Source organism: Aptenodytes patagonicus, chromosome 2 (assembly GCF_965638725.1).
Source record: "Aptenodytes patagonicus chromosome 2, bAptPat1.pri.cur, whole genome shotgun sequence".
In the NCBI taxonomy this organism is placed as follows: domain Eukaryota; kingdom Metazoa; phylum Chordata; class Aves; order Sphenisciformes; family Spheniscidae; genus Aptenodytes; species Aptenodytes patagonicus.
This window is the reverse complement of record NC_134950.1, coordinates 100,382,336-100,399,190: the sequence shown is the minus strand read 5'-3', so window position 1 is coordinate 100,399,190 and position 16,855 is coordinate 100,382,336. Positions and strand designations below refer to the sequence as shown.

The following is a 16,855-nucleotide window of genomic DNA, read 5'->3' as shown; positions in this document are numbered from 1 at the left end:
AATGCTTGTTAAAATTTCCTTTTTGCACAAGGTGCTTCATCAAATTTCCACGACTAAACCAAACTCCAGAACTTTACCTGGCAGGTAGAAAAAAAACCCCAACAAAACAAACCGAAACAAACCCAACCTCAAAACTCTCGACCCACCCACCCGTCTCCCCTCCCCCAAAGCCCACAATCCTCCAAAAACTTGTCTGTTCAGTAGCAGTTCAACCTAAGAATACTGCGATTAAAACCTGTATAACCCTATGTATTGCTTTTATTCAGGGTTACCTACTGATATCCTTTTCCGTATCACTTCAGAAGTTAGAAACTAATTCTGTTCTCTGAAACACAGAACACAGTTGCTAAGTCATACAAATGGAGTTTAACAACCAGAAGTTTTCCACAGAGCGATCACCCCTGAGAAACTTTAATCCTCCACTGCAGACTTTCAACAAATTAAAGGAATACCAAACTGTGTAATAGCTATGAAGTGATTTTTACACCTTTGTAGCAGTAGAGAAACAGCAGTATACCCTGCAGCATAGCTGCAAGGACATGGGAATGAGATATTCCCTCTCTCACCCCGTTTCACTATGAAAAACAACGCTAGCATGAGGCCTCTATACTGCAACCATACTACAGATTTTATCACCAGCTGTGCTGCTACCACTGAGCATATACAACTTCTGTGTTCATAACAGAAGCGGTACAGGTTCCTTGAGGTGTGGCGATTTTTTTGTCTAAACCTAGTGTTAAAACTCATTGAAATCTAAAAAGGACTTGCTGCATGTTGTCTACAAACCAACCAGAACTGAAGACAGGCTGCAGGGCGTAATTAAGGCTTTTCTAAAGCTCTACTACATGAATATATCAAATCCCATAGACTTTGTCCAGTATGGCTTCAGAGGTATTATTTGATAGACACGAGCAGACAAGTGAAGACAAAAGATGTTCCGTTTACCTGAAGTACTGGTTTGTGCCCCAAATGCAAAAGACGGCTTTGTCTGCTCAGTTTCCTTCTCCGATGGTTTAACAAAACTAAAATTGAATATAGGTTTTGCTGTGCTCTCCTCTTTGGTATGCTCAGCCGTCCCAGCTGAAAAGATAGGTTGTGCCTTTAGCTCTTCGTTGTCAGCTTTCTTTCCAAATGCTAATGGAGCAGCAGAAGTGACAGAGTCCTGTTTCTCTTCTGTCCTTCCCAAAACAAACTGTGAGGCAGGTGCAGACTCCACGCTGCCAAAAGAGAAGCCTCCCTTCGTGGAAAGAGTTTCATCCTTTTTCTCATCTGACTTCTTAAATGCAAGAGCAGGTGATGCTACCTCCTTTTCTGCCACAGTTCCAAAAGTGAAGCCACTGACTCCGGTTTTATTTTCATTGGTAGCTATGGAAGAAGTAGAACTCGTGCCAAAACCAAAGCCTCCCAAAACTGGTTCCTCTTTCTTTTCCTGCTGTCCCAGGCTCGCTGTCCCAAACTGAAATGTTGAAGGAGCCTGACTGCTTGTAGATGGAAGTCCAAAGGTAAAACTGTTACTTTTACCTTCTTTTTTACTGTCTTCTGATTTAGAGTCTGAGGAAGAAACTCCAAACTTGAAGTCCCCTGAACCAGTAGGAAACTTAAATCCCCCAGTCACAGTGTTGGAGGATGCAGATTCAGATGCAATGCCGAACTTGAAGCTCCCTTGTTCTCCAAATTTAAAATCTCCTGTGCTACTCAATGTATGAGAAGATTCAGAGGAGGACGACTGGACACCAAATGTAAATGATGGCATTGCAGCATTTGTGGACACAGTAGCAGTACCGAAACCTGCAGAAATAAGTAATAATGTTAAGTTTGCAATATATGATGTAATACACGTAGGCTTCAGCTACATGGCTGGGATTCTAGTCCTGAACTTCTGGGAGTCAAAACTGTTTAAAAACCAAAAAAACCCCAAACCACAAAACAAAGAAGAAAACTCCACACTTCCTCTCTACATACAACTTTTCGCAATGGTATTCTTCTATCTACCGCCTGGCTTTGAAAAGCATATGGCTAGCTTCTTTGAAAGACCATGCTTTTAGTCTAAACTCCAAATGAACAACACATAAGACTTGTAAAGAACAACTATGTCATTAATACAAGCTTTTATCTACAAAGCATCATCTTTTTCTGGGGAAAGGGTGTGGAAACATAGGCACATTACCTTACTTAAGCAATATTCCTAGAGGAAAAATGAACAATTTTGCCATACCTCAAAGCAAAAATAATTGTACTTAAAAAAAAAAAAAAAAAAAAGAAATTGCAGAACGCACACCTTTGTTTTTCTGATTAAGTATTACCTTTGAGCTCTGCTTTGGTGCCTGGCTTTGCACTTTCACAGGCTATACATTTTGTGGCTTCTGCTTGGTTTTGGACCAAGCAGACCTCACAATCCCAGCTTCCTTCAGGCTTCTTGAATTTGTCTAAACCCAGAAATCCTCCAGAAGAAGCAGAAAATGCAGAAACACTGCTACTGGTCACAGGCACTGAACTCCCTGAGAAATAAGCAAGATAGTTAATCATCCTGCTTAAACGATAAAGTGAACACGAACTTTTTAAGAAACTCTTAAATGCTCACTGAATTACAAAGCGGAGAAGCGTAACAGTAAAAAAACATCAAACTACAAGTTAATTTCAGTCAAACTCAATCTGAGAATGCAAACAATAGAAACACCTAGATTCTTCTTTATAATCTAGATATGATTTTAAGCACAAATTGAACCAATGACGTTTAAACAGCAGTTCATACAATACAGCAACATAGCCTATTTCAGATGTAAATGAAAGGTACTGTACTCAACTAAAACTACTAGAAGAATTTCTGGTGACATGAGTAACCCATAGTCAAAGTTAGCGCCACTCAAGTTAATGATCACTGTAAAGTGATGCAAGGCTGAGAATTTACCACAATGATTCATCACCAAATCCCAAAGACAGACATGTTCAAAACTACATCCTGACAAAAAAAACCCCCCACCAAACAGAGAGGAACGCAAAGCTTCCAAACCCACAACTCTGGGGTTCACTACACAAGCTAGACTGTCTTCAACAGCAGCAGAAACCTCCATAAAGAGGCCCAAAAGACAATGCTTGCCTTCTGATTTTTCTCCCCCGTAAAGGAAGAGATGTCACTTGATGCTGCACCCCAACAGAAAACTTCAGCTCCAGCGTGAGGACTGAAGTCGACATCCAGAAGGCACAAAAGCATCACATAATCATCATGTTCACCTACAGATTTAAACTACTGAGGGCAGCATTTAAGAGAGAGGCAGAAGATAACGTCTCAAATTCAGACCAGTAAAGGCAGGAATGGGTCTTCTCTTCCACAGCACATCCAGAGAATTTTTATCCTCCCATTTTACTTGCCTCACTCTTCCCCTTGACAGATGTAATATAACCGTGCGATTCTCTGTACCACGATGGTCATGGCAAACCCCTCACATTTCCAAAATTCCTCCTTGCAATGGCTAGAGTCTCAGGCAAAAGTGCCAGCTGACCACTCTGAGGCTGAAAGTCCACGAAAAGAAGCTCCCTCTGAAATGCATTATCTTATCTGAAGAAATGTCACCCTTACTGTACTGGATGATTACAAAAGCCCAATCTAGTCCATCTTGGATTCCCCCCCCCCCCGGATATTTTTGCAAAGGTGTTTTTTGACATAATAGTATATTAAATGATGTTAAGAGCCAAAGAAAATTAACACTAAAATAATTATTTGTGCTTTAAAACCAATACACTTACTACACTCAAAATCAATTACAATCATGTATAATGGGAAACAACCCAGCGCTGCACTGAAGAAGGTGCCCACCTCTCCAAGGTCTGGAAGGACCTTGACCTTCCAGAACAAGGTCACCCATGTTCTGGAAGGCTACCACTGGCCTTCATAGGCATAGGTGTACATACAGTTTTGTTTTAGCTTAATACGACTAGTTAAAGACTACACTGTCTTGAAGTCTGGCTTCATACCTCTGCTCAATTACACACAAATGCCGAGTGGAGACATTTTTGGCCGTGTTCTGTAAATACCGTTTCTACTTATGTCTTGAAACAGAAGAAAACCAGTAATTTTTAACTCTTTCTATGGAGGTCACATTTTTCCCCAATGAAAATGAGTGAATTGGTTTTAAGTTAATTAAGGCATCCGGTTTAGTCATCCTTCCTCACCAGCTGCAAAGCAGGGTATATTTGCTTCAATTCAGCTCTGCACTAATACATTTCACAATCAGTTCAATTCATGTGACAGGCTGGAATCTGGGCCGAGACCTCAAAAGTGCCTGTAACCACTCTTGCAGACAGGCACTAATCCATCCTGTCTGGCATACAGCCATGCTGCTGAAAATATTTTTTATATGCAAGCGATTTTATTCCGTAAAGAATGCACAGAAGCTGAGATTGAAACAACAGAAAAGAGAAGAACGCACCTGGTTTCTCAGACTGACAAGCTACACATTTGCTGTCTTCTGCCTTATTTGATACAAGGCACACCGCACAGTCCCAAGAGCCTTTTGGCTTCCTAAATTTGTCTCCAAACCCCAGAGTGACTGTTGTGTCAGTGCTGCTGGAGGAGGATGTCACTGTCACCGAGCTGTCTGTGACCACTGGCAATGTCAGAGCAGGCATTACTCCTGTTCCAGGCTTTGGTGTCTCACATGCTATACATTTTGTAGCTTCAGGTTTGTTCTGGACCAGACAGGTATCACAATCCCATGTGTGGGGAGCAGTTTTAAATTTGTCTTCAAAGCCCAATGTCCCTGCTGTAGGGGCTGCTACCTTAGAGGTGACACATTGACTTGAGCTTACTGTCTGTTTCGTACTCTCAACTGTTGACACTTTAGCAGCTTGACATGTTACACATTTGCCATCTGTAGTTTTGTTTTGCAGACCTGGGTCGTATGTGTCAGACTGCCAAAACGGGGATGCTTGTTTAGAGGTGTCTTTACCTGCAGAAAAACTACTTATTGCAGGCCTTGTATAGACCACTGTGCTTGTAACAGGCTGTGCAGATGTAGAGGAGTGTGTTTTCACCGACGTAAAGCCTAAGAAAAAAAATAAACAGGAAGAGATCTTACTGATAAAGCAGTACCCTCACTACATGTAAGTTACTTACAATACTAGACAGCATGAATTTAAACCAAGTGCCAATGGTTACAACTACACATTCCGACTAACTGCAAGAGGAAGTCCCTGGAAATCTTATCTAAAGGGATGAAATTTCATATGCTGCACTGGGACACAACAGAACATTTATTTAAAGCTTGATTTAACTCTTCATTTCCAAGAAAGTTTTTAATACAAATCTTCACTGCTAAGTACAAGTGTGAACAAAGAGTACTGAAAGCTGACTGTCCGTCACGGACTAGAAATAATCCAATTTCATTTTAAGACACCATGCCAAATCGAATCAAATTTCTAAAGCTATTTCTGCCATAGTAGCTGTACAGCAGTTGGTACTTGGAGCAGCAATCCACATGGTATTTCCCCACAGATACTGAGCATTAATTAAGGAATAAAAATTAAGACAACAGAACAATTGCTATCTATAATCTTTATGCAAAATGCACTGGACACAGGCCAACTCCTTATTCAAAGAAATTTAATTTAACAGAAAACAAGAACCACCAATACGGAAATACTAAAGAAAATGCTACGGCAATGCATCCTAAATAGCAGCACCAATTACTTGTAAAGCTAAAATAAAGCATTTGTTTTTTTATTATTATTATTATTATTATGTTGTTGTTGTTTTGGGGTTGGTTTTTTTTTTCTATCAGAAGTGGAGTCTTTGAACAGTGTGGATTTAGAACCTGCTTCTCTTAAACTGATAAAGAAAATTAATGTCCTAAACTCACAGGACTTTCCTTAAACAAAACGCACAGTGTATTTTCTCTCACTTAGCTCTTTCCAATATAAAAAGGCGCTGTCTTCTTAAGAAGTATATAGATTTGTCACTTCATAAAAAAAAGTCCTGATGCAACTGAAGGCTTATGGGAAAAGAGCAAATTCAATAAAGTCCTCCTTCTTAAAACAAAAAAACATCATCTACACACACGCACTTTATTAAACATTTGAAAACAATTGCAATTACTTAAAAATAAAAATTAGAAAAGGGTTTTTAAAGTGAAACAGCCCACTTCTACTTAAAATTTGAACCCATAGTAACTATCATCATTCAAGGCCAAAAGATTTGCAGCTTTTGAAACATCTTTAGGAATTAAACTGTCTTTACTGTTCTTAATTTTCAGAGATGGTGAAGGTGGGAGAGGAATATTTGTAAAGCATTTTACAAACATTTTATTTCCAATTCCATAAACTTTATTTATTTAAAATGAAACACTGATTATTTGACTAATTCTCTTTATACTTCATTTACAATTACATCCTAACACATAAAGGAGAAGCAATGCATCTGGTTTGAAGTTGCAGTTTTCCTTTCAGCAATAAAAGCCACTTAGAACAGAAGGGGAGATCAACCCTAACAGATGCAGCGTTTAATGTAATGCTCTCCTATGTTTGTATTTATAGCTAATATTGCATTAACTGTGACAAAGTGGGGTTTTTGTTGTTGTTGTTGTGGTGGTGGTGGTGGTGGGTTTTTTAAAAATCAATGCAGGTATATGCTAGCATATTTTTTGCAGTATCTTTTTAAAAGGAGTTCATTATCTCACCAGGGCTTTTTAGAATGTCTAACACACTTCCTTCCTTTAAGACGTTCGCAGGTTTGGAGGGGCCATCATATTCTTCTTTTTCCTTCTTATTGCTGGTGCTGTTTACAGTGGCGGTATCTTTAAAAACAAAACAAAAAACACCTTTCACAAAAAAATCCACTTAAAATATATTCACATTTGCTAGAAACAAGAATTTCCAAGTTTCATGCTTCTTATGTAAGAATCTTCAAAATTCTACCTTGTTTACAACAGTTTATAATTACAGTCTGGTTAAAAGCAGATCCATCACTGAAAACACACTTTGCCTGGAATTGCTAATATGCTCAGAAAGCATAGATTTACTATTTAATATACAAAAAAAAGAAAATCAGCACTTCAGATCTGAAATGCCAAAATTTCTGTTACCTAGAGTAAGTAAGGACGTCACTGGTGTATCACTGGATCCAGAAAGCTCTGCTGATTTTACGACAGGAACACTAAATGTAAACCCAATCTGCTGTGAAAAAGAGAGATTTTTTCAGATTCTGAAACTAAAGAAACTTTAATCAAGTTTCACACACAAATAATAAACTGAAATCCAGTCTTCAAACTTTTGGTATACATGCTGGACGACAAATTATAAGCCAGAAACCTATATACCTGCTTTCCCCATTATCAGGGCCAATTCTGCTTTATTGTTCTGCAATATTCTACTAAAGCCTTGAGAAAAAGTTGAGCTTTATTTATTTTACTCACAGACAATGGAGGTAGCACTTCCGCCTCAGTAGATTTCACAATTGGAGATGAAAATCTGAACACAGGACTGCCAACATTACTTGCTGGTTGTACCTGTATTTTCAAAAGAATTAAGGTTTGTATCTAAAAGAAAAACACCCGGGCGAAACAATAGCAGCTACCTGAATTCACTATCTAAGAGACGTTCTGCAGTGAAGTTGGGAAATCTGATGTTTGACATTTATTTCTAATCCACAGATAAGAGTTATAATAAAAGAAAACGAAGCTTGCAAGTGAGCATGTAGTACAGTATCATCAAAACCAAATCCCATAAACCAAGAGAAAAAACTGAGATGCTACTTAGATCTGAATATATTACATATATGGGAAAGCAGGCCAGGCAGCTTAAGAACCTTAGACTAACTCAGATCAATTGTAGTCAGAGCTTCAGCAAAGACCTCAACATGTTAAAGCAGATATCTGTTTCAAAACATACAAAAATATTTCAAGTACTCCGGAACAGATGAATGTTTATTTTACTGCAATAATATTCCAATTATTGCATCCTAGGCTCATATTCTACACCAGGCTTATATGACCGTTAATGCTACCTCTAATTTAGTAACTTAACTTGGCATAAAATCCCAACAAAACCGCCATAGCATTTGAAGCGGTTATACAATTATGTTAACTAGAAGTCTGCAAAGTGTAAGACGGACAGAGGCCAAATCAAAAACTTTATGCCTCCCCCACCTCCAAATCGGAATACAACCCTGATTTATTCAACAGGATATAAACTAATGTTGGTTAGTTTCATGAGCACCACAGAAGAAATTAACATGCAACAAAGCAGATGTATAGTCATCCTAAAAAAGTATTCACGATATACAACAAAGATTTACCTTGTTCATCACCGCTGTTGAAACAGTGCTTGGTGACGATGAGACAGTACTACTGGCAAGAAAACTGAAGTTGAACGAAGGCAGCGATGCAGTACTGATGGGTAGGGGTACTTTGGGTAGTACTGGTTCCTCTACTTCCTAGGTGTAAATTTTAATTGGTGTAAATTTTAATTTTTCTCTTTCTTTAAAGAAGTTGTTAATTTTAGTTTTTCTCTTTTACAAGGCATAATACCTCCTCACGCTGTCCCACCCTTAATTTCTTAACAAAGTTAAATATAACAGAGAGATCTATAGATTAAGACAAAGTAAGTTTTCAAAAGGAATCCTACCCTCCCCACCTCAGTCTGCCACATCATTTTAATTTATGGCAGGCCTGTTTCCATGCGATACTACATTCATCACCTGTCCAGTAAGAATACTGAAAGCTAGCTCAAAATTGTTACCTGTGCAGAACAGAGAAGGGCACAGATCAGATTTGATTTTGTTTTCTGTACTTTAGTTATTAAAGATCTAGAGAAACATCATCCTTTCTAATTATCCTCTCATCTCTTCAATTAAGAGTACACCCTCAAGACAAATGAGAAAGTGTTCCTCTTGCAAAATTAGGCAGGACAGCTGCCAAAGTTTCTGAAGTCACCACGGCAGTCAACTTGGAAAAAGATAATGTTTAAAGAAGTACGTGGGTTCCTTAGAGTACCAAAAACCCCAACCAAACCAAAGCACAAAATGCCAAAAAAGAAAGCCTGACTAGCAGCATAGAAGATCATACTCCAGTAAATCTAGTCTATATGATGTATCAGGATGCAAATTTAAAACTCAGAAACCGGTGTACCTTAGAAACTTCTGGTCTTACCCTTGCCTTTTAAACTATTTGATTACCAAGATTAGATTAGTTAGGGTTTAAATGGGAATAGCCAATCTAATCACAATTTGCACAGTAGTACCAAGATCTACCCAGAAGTGACTAAGCAGAGTCACTGTATCCTACAGCTCACATCTTTCACAGTTTTGATTTGAAGAGTCTATTGGACCCTGATATTCAGACCACTTGTATTAGAGAAACATTCTCCAGTATTTACTATTTCTTCATTTTGCATCAGCCAGAAGACTGATTTAAATTTTTTCTATTTAAGATCCAGTAGTAGGCAGCTTACGTAACATCCAATCAGAACAAAAATCTTCAGGATAGTCATGACCATAGTTTTATTAAATGGACTTTTCCCATTAAAACAAGAAAAAACTCTCTCACAATGAGTTTGATTAAGTGCCAAAAATTGTGAATGATCATTAGCAGACATGCAGAACACTGTCTTCTGCTTCAGACTCTTGGCCTATATCTTTCTACATGCCTTAATTATGATATAACAAATTAAATAAACTTTGTTTACTTACTTGGCACTTGTTTCAAACATCATTCCTTTATAAAAACCTCTACAAACCTCCACCAAGATTCATTCCTTCAACTGCTAATGAGAAACTTTATAGCATGAAGCATCTCCAAGATAATATGACTAAAGATTTCAAAAATATAAACCCAAAGTTGAGGCACTTAAACAGATAAATAAATTGGAGCCTGCCCTGAAACCCACAGCAAAAAACCCACAAAACTGAAGTGGCATTATTATAAATTACTATGAGGCAATAAAACTGGCATACTTAGCTAGTTACTTCAGTAACCTCAGTGAGAGCAATTAACCTAAGAGTCCCTTACCTGTTGTTCTTGTCCAGGTTTTGATAGATAGTGTACTCCTCTTTCCCTTCTCATCTTGCCGCCACCACCCACTCCTCCTCCTGGAGACAGACCGTTGGATGCAGGAGTACCAAATTTGGGGTAGGTCAAATTGCTGGCACAGAATAACAATACATAGGTTGAGGAAGAAGGGGGGAGAAAAGGAAAAATTTAAAAAATCAACTTATCAACTAATTGTTTCAAGCTATTATAGCCACTATCAGTCCTAGAACTGACACCTTCTAATCGGAATCAGAAAAAACTGTTCCACAAGTTGCTAAATGCTGGTAAATACCTGATGTTCTAAACAGCAAAAGCTGCATTAGTAAGAGCAGCAATGAGAAGGCCATACATAAGAAACAGTCACAACATCCATAAATGAATGATGACTAAGCTAGAAGACCTGAAATAGAACAACTGATTTAGATTGTTATTTTCTAATGTTTCCTTTCAATAGTCCAGACAGTGGAAATTTTGACTGTCAGTTCTCTGATTCTGTGATAAGCATGTATCTTTGCAGGGATATAAAAGAACAACTAAAAATATATATTGTGAGAGAGAGAGGAAGCGGGGGGAGGGAGGGAGAGGGAGAAGGAGTGCAGGAGCCACACATGAATAGAGAGGCTTAAACTTGTGTGGCAAGATAATATGGCAAAAGCTTCAGAAGCAGCTCTGGCTTTCCTGGGGCCATCAGCAGAAGCAGCAGAGGTGTTTGGGTGTGCCAACATTCCAGAAGTCTTTTCAGACATGAATACAGATCTCTTTTGTAAGGCATACAAAGGCATTTCTCTGTTCATTACAAAAGCCTAGATCCAAGTGGGATTAGAAAGATTTCCTAATCCAAGTGGGAAGGGAAAAGAAAAATAAAAACCAAAAAACCCTCAAAACAAACAAACAAACAAAACCCAAAACCCACACCACACCCCAAAACAGAAGTCAACTAGGGAATAACAACAATAAAAAGCAGTATGGCATCAAAATGAAGTATCCCTGGAAAAAATTACCATATCAAAGCTTATCCTGCAGCCAAGCAGTTAGTGATACAAAACTACATTTGATCACACTGGAAGACACCAGGTCAAGTTTCCAGAAGACTGAGGAAGAGAATTGGTCTAAACTTGTCAGATACTTGCAAACAGTCTGCTTAGCGCTGTAACCACTGAGAGGAAGCCAGATCCTTAAGGCCATATGCTCACTTTTCTCTAATCCAAACTGACAATCAATTCGAATTCTGAAAAAAATCTTATGTCAAAATAGAGCTTTATTCAGACAATTATAGCCTGTCTATAATAGCCCATATTCCTCTTTTCTGTTAACACCTGTCAGCTTCTAAGGGGCAAAGACAGTTTTCTGTCTTCAAGCAAGTAAGTCCAACCTACAATTCTGACCTAGGTTTAAAAACTAAATAGCCTAGTAATAGGCTGAACAGAGATGTACCAAAGCACTGCAGGTTAGCTGCACGAAGGGACTCTGACCAGCTGCTCCTTATCAGTGTCGTGCTCCTGCTCCAGAACATGACACCCAACAGAGACTGGCTTTATAAAAGAATTTTAAAAAAAGGACCATCTAATCTACAGACAAAAGTAGAACATAGAAGTAAAACTTGTGAACCAAATAAAAAGCAGTACCAGTTTTCTGGATCTCCCTTCTACATGGAGAAGAAAGGAGTTCTACCAAAGAAAATTTAGAACAGTTTCAAAACGCACAATTAAAACCTAACATCTGTTTGCACCTATGCCAAAACCTTAGAGCCAATCTCTTACACCCCTGAAAAGGTGGCTGTTGTGAAGTGAAACTATCAGATGCCAAAACAAAGGGTTGGTTTGGGGTTTTTTTGCAAGCCAAAGAATGCCCAAGGTAACATAAGAATTGCTTGGAAGATGAACACAGAGACAACAAAATATGATTCCCTGCTACTGTTCTTTGAAAGGGACAAATCCTCCAAAAAAGGGATCCTTCGAATGCAAACTGTCTTAATTCAAGCATTACCCAAAAGACTAGTTGCCCAGAAGGGAGAGCCATCAATGTTATCTGGAGGTGAAGTCATTCTACCTAAACCAAGCAAGCAGTGTAATGCAAGACAATCTCATCAAGAAGAAATACAATTATTAACTCTCCTGGAATTTTGTGTTTTAGAGACAAGTTGGCATTTGGCCTCAGATGATTCTAAAGGGCTCCTGTTTTTCATGCAAACTCACAGAGCAGACAACTGACTTCGCCATGGAAGGAGCATTAAAAAATGATCTTCCTCCAGGTTTTTGCTTTTTTAAAAAAAACCTAAAAATTAAATATACTCCTGAACATCAAGATGCACAAATGGTTAAACTCTCTCATAATACAATTTTTTCACTGTGTTTTCCATTCCCTTTACTGAGAACTGTTACTGCCCTTCCAAAAGACGACAGGCATGCAGACTGTAACAACAAAGGAGAGAGCTTTCTTCTTTCAAGCGTTTTAAATTAATAGATTTGTCATACCTTTCAGATGGTATTACTCGCTTTTCTTCAGGAAAACTCTTCTCTCTCATGCCCTGCAAGTTAAGTTTGATTTATTTCAAGATTTATCTGAATGTATTTATAAACTGTACACAAAGCGAAGACAAACATGCTTTGTGTTGGGTTTTTTTATTTATACCACTAAACATACCTCATCTACTTAAGCTTGTTCCCTAACCACTATGACTATCCACTTTGATCTCCAGCCTAAAAAGCACATAGATTTAACACCTGGTCATTTTTACATTCAGATTGATATTGGAACCATGGGTGGGTTTTTTTCTGAAAGAGATGCCAATCTTGTTCTACGGAAAGTTTATCAGAGACTCCATCTACACCAAAGTGATCAGAATGGGTAATTAAGAAAGTGATCAGAATGGCTAATTGTCAGAAACGTCACTCAGAGCCCGTAGCTCACCTGGAAGAGTTTATACACAACATCAGCATGTTCCATCAGTGACAGCCTTGTGTACAGGAACATACAAAAAGGAAAATGTTGTTTCTGTATTTTAACATTCTTTCACTGAGAACAGCCCAACCCAATAGCACATCATCACGTTCTGAAAATAACCACCAGCCACTTACTGTTCCAAAAATACTATTAAATCCATAAAACCTCAAAGTATCTCTTTCACAATGGTTCCCACTGTCTTAATGCTTACCTCAAACATACTATCGGTACTCTTTGCCAAGAAAGAGCACCTTAGTAGAATAATTGGTTAGAGACATTCCAAGCTTGTAAAAAGCAGGCAGGTAAGTCCAGAAAATTTACTTACTTTGTGCTTTATATCTACCCTCTGGTGAATTTTGCTGGCATCAGTAGCTGGAGTCAGGGATGGTTTAAAATACGGGGTCCGACTCACTGACAGAGAGATCGCCTTTGGTGTCACGAGTTTCTGGACAGGTGGATGCTGTGTTTCCATCTTTGAAAGGGAAGCAGCAATCAGTTTATCCTTGCACCCGCCCAAATTACCACAGCATTTACTGATGAAAAAAGTTACAGAGCTATAAACCTCCCATCAGTCTCAGCACCCAGTGAAAATTATTTGGAAGTGTTGAAAGCATTTAGCTTGCAGAGGGAAATCACCAGAAAACCAGTTATGAAATCAAAAAAGCTACAGAAGTAGCCAAAGTCTGACTGAATCCTATTTCAAAATTTAGCAGTTAACTTCATGAACAAAATAATTTGTGTTACTATAATCAAAATAACTGATGTTACTATAATATGCTCCCATCTTTTCCTCTCCTCTGCCCACACTGTGATATTTTTTTACTGGCTTAATCCATTAATTTAACATTCAAAGTGTTAAGCAGCTAATTATACAGGCTTCTGGGTTTCATTTTTCCTACATATTCCTCCTTTGAAGTTACACTTTCAAAACAAAAAACAAAACAAGTTGTAAAATAATTTTTAGTCTCATTCATTAAAATATGTTCCAATGTTTTAAATTTGCATTAGATGCACTTAAAAGTACTGGTTTGACTATCCTTGTCAAAGCATTTTCACAGACAAGAGTTAATTTTTAACAGAAAGCACCGTACATTCTGCAAAACTGACTTAACTGAATTGTGAAACAAGAAAGACCCCAAAAGGCTACAAGATTTACCAAAGGCTCCATCTGCAGTCTTAAGGATCAGAAGAATCAGACTTAGGATGCATGCTATTATTTAAATTAGTATCAACAGAAAACTGTGTTTACAATGCAGCTTTAATCTCACAGTATCTCCCAACTCTTGGTAATAAAATTCATGCTGTACCATCTATAAAGTGAGTAAAAGTACTTCTTTCTAATGAGTAAAATGTGGTTTATTTAAGATCACAAACCCGTTTTGCGTCAAGGATGGTCCATTGCTGTTTTTAAATGTAAATAGAATAGAATCGGAATCAGAATAGAATAGTTGAGTTGGAAGGGACCTACAACAATCATCTAGTCCTGACCACTTCAGGGCTGACCAAAAGATAAAGCATGGTATTAAGGGCATTGTCCAAATGCCTCTCCAACACTGACAGGCATGGGGCATCGACCACCTCTCTAGGAAGCCTGTTCCAGGGTTTGAGCACCCTCTCAGTAAAGAAATGCTTCCTAATGTCAAGTCTGAACCTCCCCTGAGGGACGCAGCTTTGAGCCATTCCCACGTGTCCTGGCACTGGATCCCAGGGAGAAGAGATCAGCACCTCCCTCTCCACTTCCCCTCCTCAGGAAGCTGTAGAGAGCAACAAGGTCACCCCTCAGCCTCCTTCTCTCCAAGCTAGACAAAGCCAGTGTCCTCAGCCGCTCCTCATAGGACGTGCCTCCCAGCCCTGTCACCTGCTTTGTTGCCCTCCTCTGGACACATTCAAGGACGTTAATATCCTCCTTATATTGTGGGGCCCAGAACTGCACACAGTACTCAAGGTGAGGCCACACCAACACTAAATACAGCAGAATAATCACCTCTTTTGACCGGCTGGTTATGCTGTGCTTGATGCACCCCAGGACAGAGTTTGCCCTCTCGGCTGCCAGGGCACACTGCTCACTCATATTGAGCCTGCTGTCAACCAGCACCCCCAGATCCCTTTCTGTGGGGCTGTTCTCCAGCCACTCCTCTCCCCATTTATACTTGTGCTTGGCGTTACTCCATCCCTGGTGCAGAATCCAGCATTTGTTCTTGTTCAATTTCATGTCATTGACGATCGCCCAGTGCTCCAGTCTATCCAGATCCCTCTGCAAGACCTCTCGTCCCTCGAGAGAGTCAACAGCACCTCCCAGTTTAGTATCATCAGCAGACTTGCTGATGGTGCATTCAACTCCTGCCTCCAGATCACTGGCAAAAATACGGAACAGAACTGGCCCTAGAATTGAGCCCTGAGGAACACCGCTGGTAACTGGTCACCAGCCAGATGTAGCCCCATTCACTACAACCCTTTGAGCTCTGCTGTTCAGCCAGTTCTTCACCCAGCGCACTGTGTACCTGCTCATCCCACAGTTGGAAAACTTGTCCAGAAGGATGCTGTGAGGGACAGTATCAAAAGCCTTACTAAAATCCAGAGAACTACATCTGCCGCCTTCTCTTCACCCACTAGACAGGTGACCCCATTGTAGAAGGATATCAAATTAGTTAGACAGGAATGTACAATGAAAAAAATAGAAGTCACCCAGTTAGATGTGTAATACATTAAGAGTTACTCTGTCTGGTGCAGATCCTCAAAATAAGAAAAATACCACAAAAAACATTTGCAAAAGTTTTGCCTGAGTGCTCAAGCGTTCTGTCACCCATACGTTTGCTTTAGCAGGAAAACACACAACCCTCTCCTTGGCACACACAGCCCTATCCTCCCCTTCTCATCAAGGGCTACCCTTCCCTTGCCAATCTTTATGAATTCTAGTATTATGAATAGACAAGTTCTCTACTTTTACCCAGTGACAGCTGTGTGCAAAATTCGCTTTCTCACTGACGTCAGGCTCTACGATGCAAATCTGGTAGATCTTTCTTAATGCCTCATCACAGGTGTAGTTCCACAATTTAACTGAGAATCCATACCAGCTTTGTTTTCAATTATTTGGATAATATTTATGGTAAAGAAATTACATGCTCTACTTTTCAACATTCTTGTAATTTAGCATATGGCAAAAAGATGGTACAGGAAGTCCAAGATGTTTGTAAACTCTGAAGTGACTGTAAAATTAATTATACTTCTGATCAAGGGATTAGCATAGAAACCTCTTGAGACATTCTGTCCATTTTCTCGTTAAAACAGCAGATGAAAAGTTTGCATGGAAGAAAACCCACACTTTTGTTCCTTCGGTTGCCTGATCTTAAAGTGGCCTTTTGTGGGTTTTACAATTTAATAAACTCAGTGATACCCCAAATTAAAGTGATTAAAAAACATTACTAGTTTTAATTTTTTTAACAAAAACGAAGGAAATAATGATTTACCACAGCATTATCACCAATTCAGTGCTACCTCCAAATTCCAAATAGGAATTTAGGAACATAAGGTTACAGAAGTGACAACATTTAACAATTTTCCTTCTCCTTACTTTGAGCAGTAATAAAAAACATAAGTATTCTTTTTCTGCTCAAAAAGAACATGGAAATCTGCACAAGGTCTGTATGATCGCTGAATAAATATTTTTCTATTTCTGATCATTTCTGCAAGAGAAAGCTTTCCTAAACAGAAAAGATTAACATGCAACTTAACCCCAAGTTGCAGGACAAAATAAAACTACTTTGTGTGTTCTAGAGAAGTTGTTCTTGATTGACATATCAAGACACCACCACATAAAGATAATGTAATTCTTAACCTGAGTAATCTTCACAGTCCTTCATCTAGTGTGGGTAGAAAAGACATTTTTAGCAATT

General features: G+C 38.8%; 1 protein-coding gene across 4 annotated transcripts in view; it reads right to left on the bottom strand.

Moving 5' to 3' along the window:
• NUP153 (nucleoporin 153) overlaps window positions 1-16,855 on the bottom strand; it is a 45,572-nt gene that overhangs the window by 6,228 nt on the left and 22,489 nt on the right. For 2 of the 4 annotated variants that reach the window (XM_076330570.1, XM_076330571.1), the window contains exons 9-18: window positions 13,288-13,434; window positions 12,494-12,546; window positions 9,999-10,131; window positions 8,288-8,425; window positions 7,407-7,499; window positions 7,077-7,167; window positions 6,672-6,788; window positions 4,428-5,042; window positions 2,304-2,498; window positions 946-1,788 (exon numbers count right to left, since the gene is read on the bottom strand). In XM_076330570.1, coding sequence (XP_076186685.1) covers window positions 946-1,788; window positions 2,304-2,498; window positions 4,428-5,042; window positions 6,672-6,788; window positions 7,077-7,167; window positions 7,407-7,499; window positions 8,288-8,425; window positions 9,999-10,131; window positions 12,494-12,546; window positions 13,288-13,434 — 2,425 coding nt within the window. The remainder of the gene's footprint in view (window positions 1-945; window positions 1,789-2,303; window positions 2,499-4,427; window positions 5,043-6,671; window positions 6,789-7,076; window positions 7,168-7,406; window positions 7,500-8,287; window positions 8,426-9,998; window positions 10,132-12,493; window positions 12,547-13,287; window positions 13,435-16,855) is intronic. The other 2 variants (XM_076330573.1, XM_076330572.1) reach the window with 2 other exon arrangements.